Source organism: Geotrypetes seraphini, chromosome 3, assembly GCF_902459505.1.
Source record: "Geotrypetes seraphini chromosome 3, aGeoSer1.1, whole genome shotgun sequence".
NCBI classification, from domain to species: Eukaryota; Metazoa; Chordata; class Amphibia; order Gymnophiona; family Dermophiidae; genus Geotrypetes; species Geotrypetes seraphini.
The window spans coordinates 7,349,328-7,369,521 of NC_047086.1; the positions used below are offsets into that span (position 1 = coordinate 7,349,328).

Here is a 20,194-nt window from a genome sequence, read left to right on the forward strand (position 1 = left end):
CCCGTCCCCGCAGCGACTACTATTTTTCGTTCCCCGTTTCGGCGGGTTACCCGCAGCTAAACACGGTGGCCGTGGGTAAACCGCCATTGTGTCATTCTCTACTGGGGACACGCCAGGCCAGTATTTTGTTGCAACCCAGGTTGTCTGCTGAGCTCATCAGAGGCCATTTGTTGTCACAATGGACATTCATAATTTGCACTTGAGTGAATTTCCAAAGCAAAAGTACATATACTTTCTCTTCCTGAACTAGTGCAAAGTCTACAGGTTAAAAATATGCACAGTATTTGTTCTAATTCAGTTAAATGTCATAAGGCAGTGTCCTGGAAAGACAACAAAAACCAAAGAAAGACTGCAGAAATGATGCACAAAGTGCCAAGTCCTTTTCATTATTGTACTGTGACAGATCACCACAAGACTCCATTTTCAGCCAATCAGCAATCAGCTTCGAAGCTGTTTCAACCCGATTGTACTCCAAATTGAAATTGAAATATAAAACATCTTGGACCCTGAGAAAGAAGTGTTTTTTGAAACACGGACCATGTCGGATCCAGGTCTCAAAACCTAAACTGAAACATTCTTTGGATAAACTTTTTTTATTGATTTTAATTAAAAGACTTGACATCACTTCTGCAGTTTTCTTTGGTTTTTGTTGCTCCTTGATCACTGCAGACTCGTTGGATTTCTCTTTGCTTTGCCTTAATGTCCTGGAAAGATCCAGAAAAAAATACATCCATTAGCACTGCCATACTGTAACATACTGGTCCATCAAACCCAGAATCTTGTTTCCCAAATGCAAAATTATTATAAGGTTGATGCAATTTGCAACCAAGAATTACCTCTATGGAAGTATTATGTCCCTAAAATGTACATTCATTCATTCTTTCCAGGATGAAGAAACAATCCAGGATAAAAGAAGGCAATATGGGGACAGCAAACACTTTTGTCCAGTGACATTAAAAGAGAACAATATCCTTTTCCCTGGCATCTCGGAGAATGCGGCTAAGTATCGAGAGAAGTCCTACTATTTCTCAACTCCTGAGGTCAGAGACAAGTTTCTGGAGCATCCTGAGATGTATGCAGCTCACAAAGAGCCACTAAATGTGAGTAAATCATATTATTCAAGACAGGTGGATGCTTCCTAAATAGCTCGTATTTAAAAAAAAAAATAATAATTTCATGTGGGATTAATTAAAGAAGTTGTAATTATTAAAATTTTCCCCTGCTGACTGACTAAATTTTGTGCAGACAAGCTGTCGTGTGTACAAAATTTACCTAGACCAGTGGTTTTCAACCATTGTGTTTGGAGTCAGGACACACTTGTGTGTCAACAAAAATGTGACAGATAGCAAGACCTTACTTTCCCATAATAACCATGTATGCATATGGGCTTGGGAATAGAGAATCGGGTATTTCAAAACTATCTAACTGGTCCTTTTTTGCTTCACCATTACCCACCAGCCCCTGTGGGAGGGGCCTTATACAACCTATGCCAACCTATGCCAATCAGAGCCTCAGGCCTCTCCCCGGATGCACCAGGAAGGGGCCTAAGGCTCTGATTGGCCTGAGCGCCCCATAGGAGGGGCCTTAGGCCCCTTGGCCAATCAGGGCCTTAGGCCCCTTTCTGGTGCTTCCTGGGAGGACCTGAGGCTCTGATTGGCCCAGGTTCTATAAAGCCCCTCCCATAGCTGGGGGCGCACCTCAACAGCCTCACAACTCAGGGGCAGTAGTCAACAAAAGGAAAGACCCTACATATCAATCACTTAGAACTCTGAGCAATTTATTACGCTCTTCAGGCCTTCCGTCTGTGCATTTCCAAAAGAAACATTCTCATTCAGACAAACAATCAAGTAGCTGTGTTTTATGTAAACAAGCAGGGGGCTTGAGATCCCTCCTACTCTGTAGGGAAGCTTACCGTCTATGGAATTACGCTCTTTCTCTTCAAGTTGACCTTCATTCATTCTATATTCCAGGGGAACAGAATGTCCTGGCAGACTCCCTTAGCAGGCAACTCGATCCTCACGAGTGAACCCTAAATCTTACTGTCCTATGTGACATTTTCCAACAGTGGGGGACTCCCCAGGTGGAACTCTTTGCTTCTCAGATCAATGCTCAATGCAGCCTGTTTTGCTCCCTACGTCCAGCTCCATGAGCAATAGCAAGAGATGCTTTTTCCATTCCATGGGGGCATAATCTTCTCTATGCTTCCCCACCGTTTCCTCATTTCCAGGGTTCTTCAGAAAGACCACAGACAAGGCACAACTTATACTCATTGCACCCCAGTGGCCCAGACAGATATGGTATCCACTGCTCCTGGACCTTCTGGATGCTCCTCCAATTCCTTTGATCGAGTGGAGTGGACTTTCATGTATCAAGCAATGGATTGGTTTGTTAGGATCTGGATGTATACAAATGATTCAAACCTTGTATAGCTTCCCATCTGCCAGATTATATATTAATAATACTTTATCAGAACGTTTCCTTCTGGAGAGGGGAGTTAGACAGGGATGTCCATTATCTCCTTTGCTGTTTGATATTGTTCTGGAACCCTTGTTGTTGACTGTTCAACAGGCAGAGGAGATACAGGGTATTCCTTATGCAGGTCAGGAATATAAAGTCTCTGCATATGCATACGATATCTTGCTTCATTTGAAGAATCCTGAATCCACCATTCCGCATTTACAGGAATTGATTGAAAGATTCAGTAAATTTTCTGGTTATAAAATAAATTGGAGTAAATCTGAGGTTCTGCCACTAAATATACATTGTACAAAACGATTATTTAAGTCATTCTCATTCCTTTGGAAGGAAGAAGGGATAACATATTTAGGCATAATGATACAAAAGACTCTGGAAGACACAATGACAGTAAATGAAAAATCTTTATTGCTGAAAATCAAAGAAATGTGTGAGCATTGGAACCCTTTACATCTTTCTTGGTGGGGGAGAGCACAAACGGTCAAGATGATGATTTTGCCTGTTGTTTGTTATCAAATGGGGATGTTGCCAGTCTTCAGGGGTCCTTCTCTAAGAAACTAAATAGTATTATCACTAACTTTATTTGGCTGGGTAAAACTGCTAGAATAGCTCTAATATCTTTGCAAAAACCAATTGCGGAGGGTGGGGTAAATTTTCCAAATATTTACAAATACCATCAAGCTTTTATCATGCGGCAGGGTATGTACTGGATCCTTCCTGAGCTCATGGAACATCTTCCTGATTGGCTTTACTTAGAGTGGCAACTTATGTCCCCATTACAGGTGTTTCATGTGTTGAGTATCAAATTACATAGATATGTCTAGGACAGTGGACTCAAGAAAAAGGTGGACAAACTCGAAACGGTAGACCAGGCATGGTCCCTACTGAAAAATACTATCACAGAAGCACAAAATCTCCACATTCCGAGGATTTCCAAAGAAGGGAGAACAAATGGTAAGGGAGAACCGGCATGGCTTACCAGACAGGTGAGGGAAGCCATAAAAGAAAAGAAGGACTCTTTCAAAAAATGGAAACACATGAAAACAACCGAAGCATGGAAAAAACATAAAGATGATCAGAAGAAATGTCACAAGGCGGTGAGGGATGCCAAAAAGGACTATGAGGAAAAAATAGCGCAAGAGGCCAAAAACTTCAAGCCCTTCTTTAGATACGTGAAAGGGAAAAAACCCGCAAAAGAGGCGGTGGGACCCCTGGATGACCAGGGAAGAAAAGGGTACATCAAGGAAGATAAACAAATTGCAGACAAACTAAATTCCTTCTTTGCGTCCGTCTTTATGGAGGAGGATACCGCAAAAATACCAGAAGCAGTGAAAGTGTTTAGTGGAGTAATAGAAGACAGCCTCACCACAGTTGAAGTGGAGTTGGACCAGATTTACTACCAGATCGACAAACTTAAAAGTGACAAATCCCCTGGACCGGATGGAATTCACCCAAGAGTCTTAAAGGAATTGAAGGTTGAAATCGGAGAATTATTGCAAAAACTTGCCAATCTGACAATCAGAACTGGACAGATACCAGACGACTGGAAGATAGCGAACGTCACGCCAATTTTCAAAAAAGGATCGAGAGGAGAACCGAGCAACTACAGACCTGTGAGCCTTACGTCTGTCCCTGGAAAGATGGTTGAAGCACTGATCAAGGATAGCATAGTCCAGCACTTAGATACACACAACTTGCTGAAACCCAGTCAACATGGGTTCAGGAAAGGGAAATCATGTTTAACGAATTTACTTCAATTTTTTGAGACCGTGAACAAGCAAATTGATAGTGGAATGCCGGTGGACATAATATATTTGGACTTCCAGAAAGCGTTCGACAAAGTTCCACATGAAAGACTTCTCAGGAAACTACAAAGCCATGGAATAAAGGGAGATATTCAAAGGTGGATAGGCAAATGGCTGGAAAACAGAAAGCAGAGAGTGGGCATAAATGGGAAGTTCTTAGACTGGGAGAAAGTGACTAGTGGTGTGCCCCAGGGCTCGGTACTTGGGCCGATCCTATTTAATATTTATATCAATGACCTGGAAGACGGAATATCCAGTGAGATCATTAAGTTTGCAGATGACACAAAGCTATGCCGGCAAATCAGATCGCAGGAGGATAGCGAGGAACTCCAGTGTGACTTGTATCAGTTAGAGAAATGGGCAGAGCAATGGCAGATGAAGTTCAACGTGGAGAAATGCAAAGTAATGCATTTAGGTAGTAAGAATAAGGAACACGAGTATAGAATGTCAGGCGCAACTCTGGGTAAGAGCGAACAAGAAAAAGACCTGGGTATACTGATAGATAGGACCCTGAAGCCATCGGCACAATGCGCGGCAGCGGCAAAGAAAGCAAACAGAATGTTAGGCATGATAAAGAAAGGAATCATGAGTAGATCGAAGAAAGTCATAATGCCGCTTTATAGAGCAATGGTCAGACCACACTTGGAATACTGTGTCCAACATTGGTCTCCCAACCTAAAGAAGGATATAAAACTGCTGGAGAGGGTGCAGAGACGAGCAACGAAGCTAATAAGAGGTATGGAGAACTTGGAATATGAGGAACGACTCAAGAAACTGGGACTGTTCTCCCTTGAGAAGAGGAGGCTGCGAGGGGACATGATCGAGACGTTCAAAATACTGAAAGGCATCGATAAAATAGAGCAGGAAAATAAATTATTTACATTGTCTAACGTGACACGGACAAGAGGACATGGTTTGAAGCTAAGTCCAGGACAAATGTCAGGAAGTTCTGCTTCACGCAGCGAGTGGTAGACGCCTGGAATGCTCTCCCAAAGGAGGTTATTAAGAAATCCACTGTGCTAGGATTCAAAGGCAAATTAGATGCACATCTCCTTACAAGAGGCATAGAGGGATATGGGTGACTAAAACTACATCAGGTGTATACCTGACTGGGCCTCCGCGTATGCGGATCGCTGGACTCGATGGACCATGGGTCTGATCGGGAGATGGCAGTTCTTATGTTCTTATGTTCTTAACTCAAACCCTTTGCAGGGCCACGTTTGGGATTTGTAGATACTTGGAGGGCCGCAGAAAAAAATCGTTAATGTCTTATTAAAGAAATTACCATTTTGCATGAGGTAAAACTCTTTGTAGTTTATAAATCTTTCCTTTTGGCTAAGTCTTAATAATAATATTATAATTTATAGCTAAAGAGACATATGATCAAGAAACTGTTTTATTTTAATTTTGTGATTATGATAAACATACCAAGGGCCTCAAAATAGTACCTGGCGGGCCGCGTGTTTGAGACCACTGGTCTAGGACAATGGTATCTGACACCTGGAAAACCTTGAAATTTATTTTTTTTCACAAATCTTTATTCATTTTTATATCTCACAACAAGTGAACAATAATACAACAATTGATTCATACAAATCACTTGAAAATCTTTTCTATTATCATTGTAAATACATATATTTTTTTAAACTCTTTATTCATTTTATCTTTTACATCAAGTGCACAGAAAATATAAACCATGAAACTAAAACATCACTTGAGATTCCACAAAGTTTCCTTAAAATAAGAAATATCCCCAACCCTCCCACCCTATCAATATCAGATAATATATATAACATGATATAATAAATACTATCCACCCCCCCATCCTATACAAACATTTATGTTAAACAGGGAAAAATGATAATTATTCATTACAATAATTGATTAATGGCCCCCACACATCCTTAAATTTATTAAAGTATCCTTTTTGAACTGCTAACGCTCTTTCCATTTTATACAAGTGGCACACTGAATTCCACCAAAAACAGTAATTCAACCCTTTCCAATCTTTCCAATTATACGTTATTTGTTGGATGGCAACTCCTGTCAGAATCATTAAAAGTTTGTTATTGGGGGGGGGCACGTGATGCCGGGAGGGTGAGCGGACGTGCCTCTGTGCAGCTCCTTGCCGTGCTGAAAAAACCTGCTTTTAAATCTGCTTTTCACTGACCGGCGCGGTGCCTAAAATTACGGACCTGAACAGCCTTGCTGTGCTGCATCTGCTCCGATAAGATTCTTTGGGCCGGGCCGCGTTGATAGCAGCAAAATCTGCTAGGACCGCGAGGGACAAGCAGAAGGGACACGACAACAAGATGGCGGAACACCACGAGGGCCTGTCTTTACACTGGAGGCAGCAGCAGTTCAAGAGCTCACGCATTCGCTTACCCTAGTTATGGAGGACAAGCTTGCTACTATACATACCTTCATGGAAGGTATTAAAGAAAGTCTAGATTCGCAAGCTGGTCGGCTCCAGCGTGCCGAGAACAGGATAGCCCAGCAAGAGGACGTCACAGCTAATTTTGAAGAGCGCCTTCATACGCTGGAATCAGCGAATAAAGCCACGGCGGAACGTCTTGAGGATCTGGAAAACAGAGGACGTCGCAAGAATTTGAGGTTTGTGGGGATCCCTAATTCCATCAGGGATGTCGATCTGCGCAAGTGGTTGGAGGACTGGTTGTCTAAGGCTCTTGATCTGCCTGACCCGTTGGCGCCATTTTCCATCAAACAGGCTCACAGATTGGCTCCCGACGTGATGAGGATTCCCGGCCCCGGCTGGTCATCGCGCGCTTTCTTAATTATGCTCTGAAGGAGAATGTGCTGGCCCACTACCGTAAGGGACGAGACCTTAACCTGCACTTGGAGGGTCATAAGGTGCTCATCTTTCAGGACTTCTCACCCCAGGTCTCCTCGAAGCGTCGGGCCATGGCACCCCACTGCAGTGAGCTGTTTAAGCGTAACATCCGCTTCTCGTTGCTGTATCCTGCACGGGCAAGGGTGACTTATAATAACTACTGTTTTCTATAATACACCAGAAGAGCTGGAGGGGTTTCTTAAATCTTTACCTGCTCCACTACTGGGGGATCGCCGTCCTTCCTGAGTTTGATCTGCACAATTCTCTCAGAGAGCCACCATGCCGCCTCCCAGGATCTGTTTTGCTTGCCTCTGTTGGACATGGGGAGGTTGCTGTGCAGGCCCCGATTGGCACATGCCCTTATGTGTGACAGTTGTTGGGGCGGTTGATCGGACACCCTGAGGGCCTGAGGCGGCTGGCTTTCCTCCGCTGGCAATTGCTCACTCAACTTTGGAGCTAAGTGCCTGCACTTCTGACATGCCTGCTTTCCAGCAACAGATAGAAACATAGAAAGATGACAGCAGAAAAGGGCTATAGCCCATCAAGTCTGCCCACCCTACTGACCCAGATGCCTCGCTTGATCACAGTGGCCGTGGTGGTCTGCGAGATCGCGATCCTGTTCTACTGCCCATGGATCTTTAACCTCTGGAGGGCCATTTGTGGTTGCTACTAGCACTGTGCACTGGCCATCTCTGCTGTGGGGCCCTGAGAGCGCTTTTCTCCAGTGTTCAGCCTATTTGTTTATTCACAGACCTTGTCCTTGTGGGCTTGCTTTTTGGGAGCACTGAATTTTCCTTGTTCCACATGTTCTTGACGGTTATTTTCTGTTCATCACGCAGTTTAGTTGTTCGTCTTTCTACTTTTTGAGGAGTTGCCTTCCTGGACTTTGGGACTTTACTCCTACCACCAATGTTCCCATCTACTGTGATGCTTTGAGCCTTATTTATGAAGGGCCATGGCCTCGCAGGGCCTTGGCACCCTGAGGTCGCAGTGCTGTCTGTTATGGTGCGGCCTGGGGCAGCACAGTTGGAGGTTCTAAGGGTTGGGGTTTAGCAGGGGATTTCTCTGTTTGGAATTGGGGTATGCTGGGGTGGGGCGGGAGGGGCAGGGGGCTGTTTGTATGTATTGCCTGTGTGTGATGGTATGCCTGGGGTTGTATGACTTTTTCTCTGCCGGAGGGACGCTGCAAGTAGGGGTTTCTCACTGTTTGTATTTTATACTTTGCTGCTGTGTGAGCCTACAGGGGTGGGATATTGCTGGGACGTCCCACTCTTGTTTACTTGTTCGTTCCATATCTGGTTATTACTGCCCCGTGTTCTTTATATGCCATGACTTTATTGAATGTGAAATCACTAAATGTGGCAGGGATACACTCCCCTATTAAATGTACAAAATTATTAGCCTATCTTAAAGGGAACACACTGACATTGCCTATTTGCAGGAGACCCATTTGACTCCTCTTGAACATGGTAAGCTCCGCAGGGAGTGGGTGGGACGGGTGTGCTATGCTTCTTATACAGCTAGGAAATATGGGGTGGCTATCCTTATATACAAAAACATACCCTTTCATATTCATAGCCAAACTGTTGATCCTAATGGACGGTATATTATACTGGTTGGGGAACCATGGGGCAAACCTTTAGTATTGTGTAATATATATGCTCCTAAGCTTTATACCCACACATTTTTTGCGTCCTTGGTGGGCCACCTAGCTCCACATTTGCCCCAACCGATCATTTTGGGTGGCGATTTCAATTTTGTAGCTCACCCCCAATGGGATCATAAACCCGCTAAACTGGTACTGAAGGGACACTTCACAAAAGGGATGCACTTTCTCATGAAGGAATTGGGTCTGCTGGACTCCTGGCGCACTCTGCATCCGGATGAGTATGATTTTTCCTTTTATTCCCACCCTCACTCAACTTACTCTCGCATTGATTACATCCTTATTTCTGCTTCTTTCTTCCCCTACCTAATGGCTGCCAGCATCTCTGTGTCTCTAGTCTCTGACCTTACAGTTTGGCTCTCAGGCGGCGGGTCGTGTTTGGCATATGTCACCACACCTCTTCAAAGATGCTTCGTTTCATGAATTCTTTCAGAAGAAATGGAATGATTTTGTTCACACCAATTCAGTGGAGGATGCGGGCCCAGTTATTTATTGGGAAGCCGCTAAGGCGGTCATGCAGGGGCACATTTTGGCTTATTCGGCCTCCTTGAAAAAACGACGAGATGGGGAACTTCTTTCTTTGTCCAGAGATCTTGCTGCTTATAGGACTCTTCATATTTCTTGTCTTGATGAAACTACCAGACAGGCCATGTGTATTATTAAATCTAAAATTAACCTTCTTTTAGATCAGCGAGCTAGCTGTAACACCTACTGCTATAAATACAAACTACATCGTTGGGGTGATAAAACGGGGCGGTTGTTGGCCAATTTGGTGCGACCTCATAAAGCGCGACACACTATAACTGCTATCAAAGACAAACAGGGAGTAACTCAAATTACTCATCAGGCTATTACACAACAATTTGTGCAATTTTATTCCAATCTTTATGCCGCTCAACCTCATGATGCGGCCGCTAGCGACAAGTTCTTCCAGGGAATCTCTCTCCCTACGCTGACTGATGACCAACGTGCTGCTCTTAATGGCCCCATTACAGGCAAGGAGCTGCAGGTGGCCATCAAAAAACTTAAGTTAGCCAAGATGCCGGGACCTGATGGTCTTGGCCCCGAGTTTTATAAACTTTTGGACCATTCGGCTTTATTCTCTTTACAGAACTACTTTATGGGTCTCCGCACTACTACTCCCCCAGGGGATTCTCATAACAGAGCGCATATCATCATTCTTCCCAAGCCGGGGCGACCGCTTGATGCCCTGGGATCTTACAGGCCTATATCCCTTCTTAATCAGGATATCAAAATTTTGGCTAGTATTCTTGCGGCACGACTCAACGATTTTCTGCCCTCTCTCATTCATGAAGACCAGGTGGGCTTTGTACTGGGTAGGCATGCCTCCATGAATCTTTTGAAGGTTCTTGCGGTGCTGCAATCCTCCCATGTCCTCACTGATAGAGCACTCATTACCAGCTTGGATGTCGAGAAGGCGTTTGACATGGTCTCATGGACCCACCTCTTCGGGACTCTTGATCGCTTCGGCATCCGTGCCGACTTTATTGACTTGCTGTTAGCGTTGTATCATAATCCTCACTCCCAGTTACTGGTGAATGGTGGAGTATTTGGTAAATACATAAATTTAAGTCCCTCCCCCACTCCCCCCTTCCGCCAATAATATAATTCAAGCATATTATACATAGAAAAGTGCCTGTATCTTGGTGTGGTATACAGACCCCCTAGACAACTGGATGACATGGACACAGACTTAATTGAAGACATTGAGAATATCACTCTAAGGGGAGACACTGTACTACTTGGGGACTTCAATATGCCTGATGCTGACTGAAGCACACTTTCAGCGACAACCAGTGCTAGTAGGAGGCTATTAAACTCCATAAAGGGAGCCCATCTCAAACAAATGGTAATGGAGCCCACTAGGGCCCAGGCAATCCTCGACCTGGTACTCACCAACGGGGAAAGCTTCTCAGAGGTCTCAGTAGGAGATACGCTAGCCTCCAGCGACCACAACATAGTATGGATGTGGTCGCTGGAGGTTGTGTGTCTTATGGACTGAATACACTGCGCGCCCCCCCCCCAGTACCTTTTTAAAGTGGCAGTGGTCCAGCGCGGTCTCCTGCTGGACGGCTGCCTCTTTGCAGAGTGATGCAACGCCTGGTCCCCCGATTGGCTATGATTGGGTGGTTTAACGGCAGCGATGCATGCGTACCTTCCCCACCCCTACTCCTCCAGTATTTGTAATTTTTACGCCTGCACGCATTGAGGGGAAACCGGCAGTGGCTAAGAGCGCGCTGGACACCCAGAAGCTAAAGGTAGCCGACCTGCGGGCCGAGCTCCAGCGTCGGGGTCTAGACTGCCGCAGGCTGAAGGCTGAGTTGACACAGCAGCTGCAGGAAGCATTTGATGCTAAATTGTTAGCGGAAGATTCTGGTGAGGAGGAGACGATAGGACTAGGTGGAGAGCTGATGGATGACGAGCTGGGCAACAAGAATCACAGCATGGCGAGGGATGAGGACGATGGAGAGCCGGTGTTTCGTCTAGAGGGAGAAGGCCAGGAGCTGGGGCAGATCGTGGTAGAAGCTCTGAATTCAGAAAAGGGTACAGAGGACAGCAAATCAGAGCGGGCTGCAGGGAAGTGTGAGCCAAGTGGAGAGACAGGAGAGAGGAAACCAAAGGACTGGACACAATCCTCTGCCAAGCTCAAGGCTTGTCTGACATGACCCCTGGAGCAGCGTGATCCGGGCATGAATGGTGGGCAGGGAGCAGAGAACCGGCCCAAAGAGGAGGGGCACAGTGAGGAAGAGGAACATGCAGAGGAGGTGAACGTTGTGCATCGCTCTGCAAAGAGGCAGCCATCCAGCAGGAGACCGCGCTGGACCACCGCCACTTAAAAAGGTAAGGGGGGCGGGAGTGGGGGGGGTTGCAGATGGCTTTGGACTGCAGGTTGTTTCGGGTTGCAGGCTTCCCAGCACCAGACCACCAGACGCACCTACGTGTAAAGGAGGAAAAACCAAGAAGAAAAAAATTCTGAACCTACAGGTGCGTCTTATGGAGCGAAAAATACGGTAGTTAAATATGTAAATCAAGTGGAGGGCACATTCAGTGAGGCAGTTTAAATTTGTTGGGGTAGAAATAGAGGTTAGGGGTGTGTTTAAGAGAGTCAGATAAAAAGGTGGGTTTTTATATCATTCCTGAAATTTAGTAAGCCTGATAGTGATCTGATGGTTGGTGGGATTGCGTTCCATAATTTTGGTAGGATGTGTGAGTAGGAGTGTTTGTGGGCACTTTCCAGAAGTAGGGTTTGTGCCGATGGGATGGACAATCTTCTCTTGGCTTATGATCGCAGGGGTTGGTTAGGGATGTAGATTTAGTTTTTTTGCTATGTAGGATGTCAAAGAATTTGAAAGCTAGTGTAAGAGCTTTAAAGATGCAACATTTCAAATGAGTAGCCAGTGTACAATAGCCAGAGCTGGAGTGACGGAGTCGCGAATAGACAGGTTCTTCAAAAGGCGAACTGCTGCATTTTGTACACGTTGCAATCTTTGTAGGTTCATTGCAAATAGTCTAATTAGCAGCATGTTGCAGTAGTCCATACGTGATAAGACATAGGAGTAGAGAAGTTGGGTGAATTCTCCTTCTGAGAAGTATGGACGAATTTTCCGTAGCTGGCGCAGGCAGTATAAGGAGATTGATACTACTTGTGAGACATGACTCAAATGAGAGGCGGCCACCATGATTCTCATTGCTCCTCAGTGGTCCAGGCAACATTGGTTCTCCCTTCTTCAGCTCAGCTCCAGGGAGCCTATACCTCTTCCAATATTTCCTACTCTGCACACTGAGAATCAGGAATCACTTTTACATCCCAACCTGCAATCGTTACACCTAACTGCTTGGTTTCTCTCGGGCTGAATCCATCTCACTTACATCTTTCTCAGCCGGTTTGTCAAATTCTTGATGCATCCAGGAAACCAGCCATTCAGCAATGTTACCAACAAAAGTGGACTAGGTTCTCTTTCTGGTGTCTTCTTCATCATCATGATCCAACTTCCTTGGCAGTGGAATCGGTCTTGGATTATCTTCTTCATCTGTCTGACTCTGGATTCAAGTCTACATCTATCAGAGTTCATCTCAGTGCTATTATCGCTTTTCATATACCAGTCAAGGGAAAACCTCTTACAGCTCATCCTTTGGGCTCCAGATTCATGAAGGGGCTTTTCAATGTCAAACCACCTTTCAAGCCTCCACCTGTTGTGTGGGACCTTAATGTAGTTCTTTCCACCTTGGTGAAGCCACCATTTGAACCAATGGCCACAATTCATCTCGAGTATCTCACCTGGAAAGTGGTCTTCCTTATTGCTCTCACCTCTGTTAGGAGGGTCAGTGAGTTGCAAGCCTTGGTAGCGGATCCACCCTTCACTGTTTTTCATCATGCCAAGGTGGTTCTCCGCACACATCCAAAGTTTCTACCAAAAGTTGTCACTGATTTTTCTCTCAGTCAATCAATTGTTCTACCAGTATTTTTTCCCAAGCCTCATTCTCATCCTGGAGAAACCGCTTTATATACCTTGGACTGTAAATGAGCTTTGGCCTACTACATTGACTGGACAAAGTCACATCGAACATCTCCCCAACTATTCATCTCTTTTGATCCAAACAAGTTGGGGCATTCTGTATCCAAGAGAACGATTTCCAACTGGCTGGCAGCCTGCATCTCGTTCTGTTATGCTCAGACTGGACTGACACTGGAGAATCGTGTCACAGCCTACAAAATTAGAGCCATAGTAGCTTCTGTCACTTTCCTAAGGTCTACTCCTATTCAGGAAATCTGTAAGGCTGTTCATACATTCACTTCTCACTACTGTCTGGAGTCTTTCTCCAGACGGGATGAGCATTCGGCCAATCTGTATTGCAAAATTTATTCTTCTAAAGGCCAACACTCTCACCATCCCTTGTCTATTAGCTTGGAGGTCACCCATATGTGAGAATATGCTGCCTACTTGTCCTGGGATAAAGCACAGTTACTTACCATAACAGGTGTTATTCAGGGATAGCAAGCAGATATTCTCACAACCACCCACCTCCCTGGGTTGGCTTCTTCCCCTTGGCTTATCGTAACTGGGGGACTGCGTGCCCTACGGGCAGGAAGCCACTCACGCATGCATGGTTTGGGCTATTGCAAACTTTCTAAACTCTTAACGTGGCGATGCATTTTTAAATTTGTCCGTACCAGGGCTCCGTTGGTGACATCACCCATAAGTGAGAATATCTGCCGGTTGTCCCTGGATATGGTAACTAACTGTGCTGTCCCTTCTATTAGGGGTATTAAAACCTTAGGTAGGTTTTATCACTCTGTCATTTGCCTTGGTAAAAATTTGGAATGATCTCTGGATGATGATGGATTTGGGTAGTTAGAAATTTTGATTGGTAACTTTCTTAAGTTCTTAAACTGGCGATGCACTTTTAAAGCTGTCCGATCGGCAGCAAACAAAGAGGCGTTGCATAAATAGATCCCTGATGCAGCGGGGTATAAGTCAGTCCCGCGAAATGTAGGCCTCATTGGATGACCACGATTAAATTTGAGCAACGGTTGCTACTTTGAAAAAGAGGACGACTACAATTAAGTTTAGCAATGGCTGCTACTCCAAAAGGAGCATACTTGAGTGGATTGAAACTAAGTACAATATACTATTTGAACTATAAACCAGTTTATTATTATCAACTGAATTGTAAGAATCGTGAATTGAATTTATTTTTCATCTATTGAAGTAAGAGTACCGCCATTGAATTGAAATGGATGGTGACTATAGAAAGTGACATGAATTGAATTACCTTCCACAGTATTTTAAAAGTGACTATACGAATTGAGATCAACTACAGCATTTTATATAATATATTTAAAGCACTTATGAAGCACTTTTAAGCACTTTAATAGGAAGCACTTTATAATAATTTATTTATAGTATGAAATTGCAGAGTCCCTTGATGGTTCCGAGCATTTAGACTGGCAGGTGGAGATTTACAGTTAAGAGTGAATAAGTTTTTTAAAAGAAGTTTTAATTATGATTATAGTTGAAGGAATGAAAGGAAGGAGTAGAGTAAACTAAAGTTAATTAAATTAATTAAATAATAAAGTTAGTTGGTAGGGAGGTGGGTCTCAAGTCTATGATGCTAAAAGGAGTACAAGAGAAGATGGTTTCTTCTCTTTGAAGTCCCAAATATGGGTAGGATCAACTCCATGGTCTGAGGCCTGTCCCACAGTTTAAATTTAAAAATTTCAAAATTTAAATACTATAAGATTTGAAATAATAAGTCCACCAACCATTCTATTTTGTTTAATGGTTTTTGTCATATTTATATTGATCTATAAAATAACCATTTAACAGTAAGTTCTCTGGTGTATTGCTTTTTTATATACAACCAGACACTAGTGGTAGAGTTATTTAAAAAAACAAAATTAACTACTCCATCGAGTGCCACCAGCGCATGAAAGGCGCACTATGGGCACATTTGTCTTTTCCTTGTACCAGTACTCCATGGTGGTGATCAGAGTATCAAATCACAATTTCCATATCTCCTGCTATGTGAAGCATCTTGTTCAGAAATTGCCTTCTTGTGATGGATACTTTCCTTCTCAATGTCTGCAGGAATCTCAACGTTTTCCCCTACCTAGAATGTATCGGGCTGGATCCGCTTATCCATGGTCTAAGGAGGAATCTAACATGAACTTTCACTGCCTTATACTTTCTTTAAACTATCTTATTTCAATCTTAAACTTAATCTCATGCCCTTATTTTAATTCAGTTACATAGAAACATAGAAGATGACGGCAGAAAAGGGCTATAGCCCATCAAGTCTGCCCACCCTACTGACCCATCCTCTTAAGTCTATACCTAGCGATCGATATTCCAGTTCGACCCTCGTAGGGATCCCACATAGGTATCCCATTTATTCTTAAAGTCCAGCACGCTGCTGGCCTCGATCACCTGCGCTGGAAGCTCATTCCAACGGTCAACTACTCTTTCTGTGAAGAAATACTTCCTGATGTCGCTATGAAATTTCCCGCCTCTGAGTTTGAGCGGATGCCCTCTAGTGGCAGAGGGTCCCCTGAGAAAAAAGATATCATCTTCCACCTCGATACGTCCCGTGATGTATTTAAATGTCTCAATCATGTCTCCCCTCTCCCTACGTTCTTCTAGAGTGTAGAGCTGTAGTTTGTTTAGTCTCTCCTCGTACGAGAGACCCTTTAGCCCCGAGATCCTCCTGGTGGCCATCCGTTGAACCGATTCAATTCTAAGCACATCTTTACGGTAATGTGGCCTCCAGAATTGTACACAGTATTCCAGATGAGGTCTCACCATGGTTCTGTACAATGGCATTATGACTTCAGGCTTCTTGCTGACAAAGCTTCTACTGATACATCCCATCATCTGCCTTGCTTTAGATGAAGCCTTCTCCACTATGATTGGCAGTTTTCATGTCTGCACTGATGATTACTCCTAGGTCTCGTTCCGCCAAAGTACAAGTTAAAGTTTCTGCATGGATTACCGCTACCGAGGTGCATAACCTTACATTTCCCAGCGTTAAAGCCCAGCTGCCAGGTCGAGGACCATCTTTCCAATGTAAGCAGGTCCTATGCCATACTATCCTGTAAAGTACATTCCCTTACTATATTGCATAGTTTAGCGTCGTCAGCGAATAATGTTATTTTACCCTGAAGCCCCTGAGTCAGATCCCCTATGAATATGTTGAAAAAGATTGGGCCCAGGACTGAACCCTGCGGTACTCCGCTGGTCACCTCCGATGTTTTAGAGAGGGTACCGTTAACCATTACCCTTTGAAGTCTTCCACTTAGCCAATCATTGACCCAAGTAGTTAGTGTTTCTCCTAACCCCATCGATTTCATTTTGCTCAACAGCCTGCAGTGTGGGACGCTATCAAATGCTTTACTGAAATCCAGGTACACGATGTCCATAGACTCTCCCAAGTCTAGCTTCCTTGTCACCCAGTCAAAGAAGCTGATGAGATTAGATTGGCAGGACCTACCCCCGGTGAATCCATGTTGATTGGGATCCCGTAGATTTTCCTCAGACAGGTTCGTGTCTAATTTGCGTTTAATTAAAGTTTCCATGAGTTTACACACTATTGATGTGAGACTCACCGGCCTGTAATTCGCAGCCTCTGCCCTGCAACCCTTTCTGTGCAGAGGAATGACGTTGGCTGTTTTCCAGTCCAAGGGTACTCTCCCCGTGCTTAGGGAGAGATTGAAGAGTGCAGCTAGCGGTATCGCCAGGACATCGCACAACTCTTTGAGCACTCTTGGGTGCAGATTGTCTGGTCCCATGGCTTTATTTACCTTTAGTCTTGACAGTTCACTGTAAACTTCACCTGGTGTGAACTCAAAATTCTGAAACGGGTCGTTCGCACTTGACTTAGCCTCTAACTGAGGACCGTGTCCTGGTGCCTCGCAAGTGAAGACAGAGCAGAAGTATTCGTTCAGTAGTTCGGCTTTATCTGAATCTGCTTCCACGTAATTCCCATCCGGTTTGCTAAGGCGTACTATCCCGTCTGTGTTCTTTTTCCTATCACTAATATACCTGAAGAAGGATTTGTCCCCCTTCTTAATGTTCTTTGCTAGAGTTTCTTCCACACGAAGTTTGGCCTCCCTAATTGCTGTTTTGACCGCTGTAGATCTGGTCCTATATTCCATGATGGCTTCTCTTGTTTCCGTAAGCTTGTAGGAAAGAAATGCTTTTTTCTTCTCCTTAACAAGGTGTGAGATCTCTGCGGTGAACCATTGGAGTTTATTGTTTCTTTGTCGTTTATTTACTGATTTTATGAAGCGGCTAGTTGCTTCATGTATGGTTGATTTCAGTGTTAACCACTTAGCTTCTACATCATCGGTCTCCACTTGGTCCTGCAGCGTCCGATAGACGAAATCTCCCATGCGTGCGAAGTCTGTGCCGCGGAAATGGAGTACCTTTGTTTTCGTGTTTGATCTAGGGAAGCCTTTCCTAAGGTTGAACCATACTAAGTTGTGGTCACTTGGAGGCTAGCGTATCTCCTACTGAGACCTCTGAAACGCTTTCCCCGTTGGTGAGTACCAGGTCGAGGATCGCCTGGGCCCTAGTGGGCTCCATCACCATTTGTTTGAGACGGGCTCCCTTTATGGAGTTTAATAGCCTCCTACTAGCGCTGGTTGTCGCTGAAAGTGTGCCCCAGTCTGTATCAGGCATATTGAAGTCCCCAAGTAGTACAGTGTCTCCCCTTAGAGTGATATTCTCAATGTCTTCAATTAGGTCTGTGTCCATGTCTTCCAGTTGTCTAGGGGGTCTGTATACCACACCAAGATACAGGCACTTTTCTCTGCCTCTTGCCAGGTTTACCCAGAGGGATTCCCCTGTGTATTTGACATCTGTAATCCTGGTGGTTTTGATGTCCTCTTTAATATATAATGCTACCCCCCCCCCCCACCCCACCCCAGAGTTGAATATGAATTGCCATTGTCAGCAGCACGCCGTGCTTGGGTAGATAGAAATCTTGATTGGTAAAGCTTTGAACTTTCTGCAAGCCTAAATGCATGACCTTGCATTTCTTAGCATTAAATTTTAGCTGCCAAATTTCAGACCATTCTTCAAGCTTCGCTAGGTCTTTCTTCATGTTATTCACACCATCCTGGGTGTCTACTTTATTGCAGATTTTGGTATCATCCGCAAAGAGACAAATCTTACCCGACAACCCTTCAGCAAAATCATTTATAAAAATGTTAAAAACAGGCCCAAGAACAGGGTTAGCGGTTTGTATTGTTTTCTCTTATGCTCAGGCTGGGCTGCAACTTGGAGTTGGATTACAGCTCATAAGATCTGAGCTATGGCAACTTCTGTTGCTTTTTCTAAGCCCAACTTCTATTGATGAAATATATAAAGCTGCTACTTGGTCCTCAGTTCATATATTTACATCTCACTACTGTCTGGAATTCAATTCTTCAGTCAAACAGTATTCAATTCTTCGGTCAAGCAGTATTGTAAAATTTATTGTCACAATCCCTCCATACCATTCTAATAAGCTAAGGAGTCCCATGTGTGAGAATATGTTGCCTGCTTGTCCTGGGATAAAGCACAGTTACTTTTTTTTTTTTTTAATATAATTTTTATTGAAAAAGCAGTCAAATATACACAACAGTGATCTGGCATATGACCACAGAACAGGTACAACAACAAAGCAAAACAGTAGGAAATACAGATGCCGCATAGCAGAGGAGGAGCAATCTTAACAGCCGTCATGGAGAAACACACAATCGATGGAATGAAAAAGAAGAGTCTCGCTAAAAACGAGTCTCAAAAGGTGCCCCCGAAAGCACCCTCCTCAAGATAAGGAAGACTGCAAAAACATTTTTGTCGTTAGTAGAAACCCCACATCCTACAATCACCCACCCAGCCAACAGACATAACTATCCAGCACAGACAATCCACACAATCCACAACAGCCACCCACCTAGCACTCCACAGACATACCACAATGTAATGTAATGTAATTTATTTCTTATATACCGCTATATCCTTTAGGTTCTAAGCGGTTTGAAGAAAATATACATTAAGATTATAAATGAGAAGTAAGAAGGTACTTAAAAAATTCCCTTACTGTCCCGAAGGCTCACAATCTAACTAAAGTACCTGGAAATTAATAAAGAAGAGAAAATAAAGATGGTTGAAAAAAGAAAAATTCTATGTGAACTTATAGGATGGAAATTAAACTGACAGTGAAGAACTGTATGAAAAATACATATGGAATGCAGTTAGAGAGGGTAGGTTACAATCTATTTATGGTATTTGTTTAATTGGAAGGTGTTAAGGTGGGTAATTTGGGGGAAGGTTATCAACCAACTGCGCTCGAGAGTCACCGGTCAGGGTGCACGGAGGAAGCCCCAATCAAGGGGCTACCCATAACCAAAAAAGGACCAGATTAAGGCAAGGCTATGGGAGCTGCGGATTCAGCCTCAACTTGAAATGCTCTCCACAGGGAAACGTATACTACCCTATCACGTCCAGTAGATGCCGCATGGGTTTGAAGTTCAAAAGCAGCTATCTCCCGCATGTTGTGAAGCCATTGAGTGAAGGATGCGGGCTCAGGCCCCACCCAATGTAAAAGCAACAGCTTTTTCACCACTAAAAGTGCAGTGTACAAAAACTTCTGATACGGTGTGGTAAAGCCTGCAGCGGATACATCCCCCAGGTCACCCAACAATAAGAGGCCATAAGACCGGGGAATGGTCTGGCCAAGAAGGCCCTCAAGAAAAGGGAGAACCTGGAGCCATAAAGCCGCATGGGGGCACTTCAAAAACATGTGCAGTAGTGTGCCCCTCGCTCTCCGACAATGAGAGCAAGTGCCATCATCTCATAAAACCCATGGCATATCCCCGAGCCCTAGAGATGT

The 20,194-nt window shown here is 44.2% G+C and overlaps 1 protein-coding gene across 1 annotated transcript in view; it reads left to right on the forward strand.

Moving 5' to 3' along the window:
* The window catches only part of AK9 (adenylate kinase 9), a 1,007,389-nt gene that overhangs the window by 669,301 nt on the left and 317,894 nt on the right, over positions 1–20,194 (forward strand). The window contains exon 26 of the mRNA XM_033936269.1: positions 888–1,100. Coding sequence (XP_033792160.1) covers positions 888–1,100 — 213 coding nt within the window. The remainder of the gene's footprint in view (positions 1–887; positions 1,101–20,194) is intronic.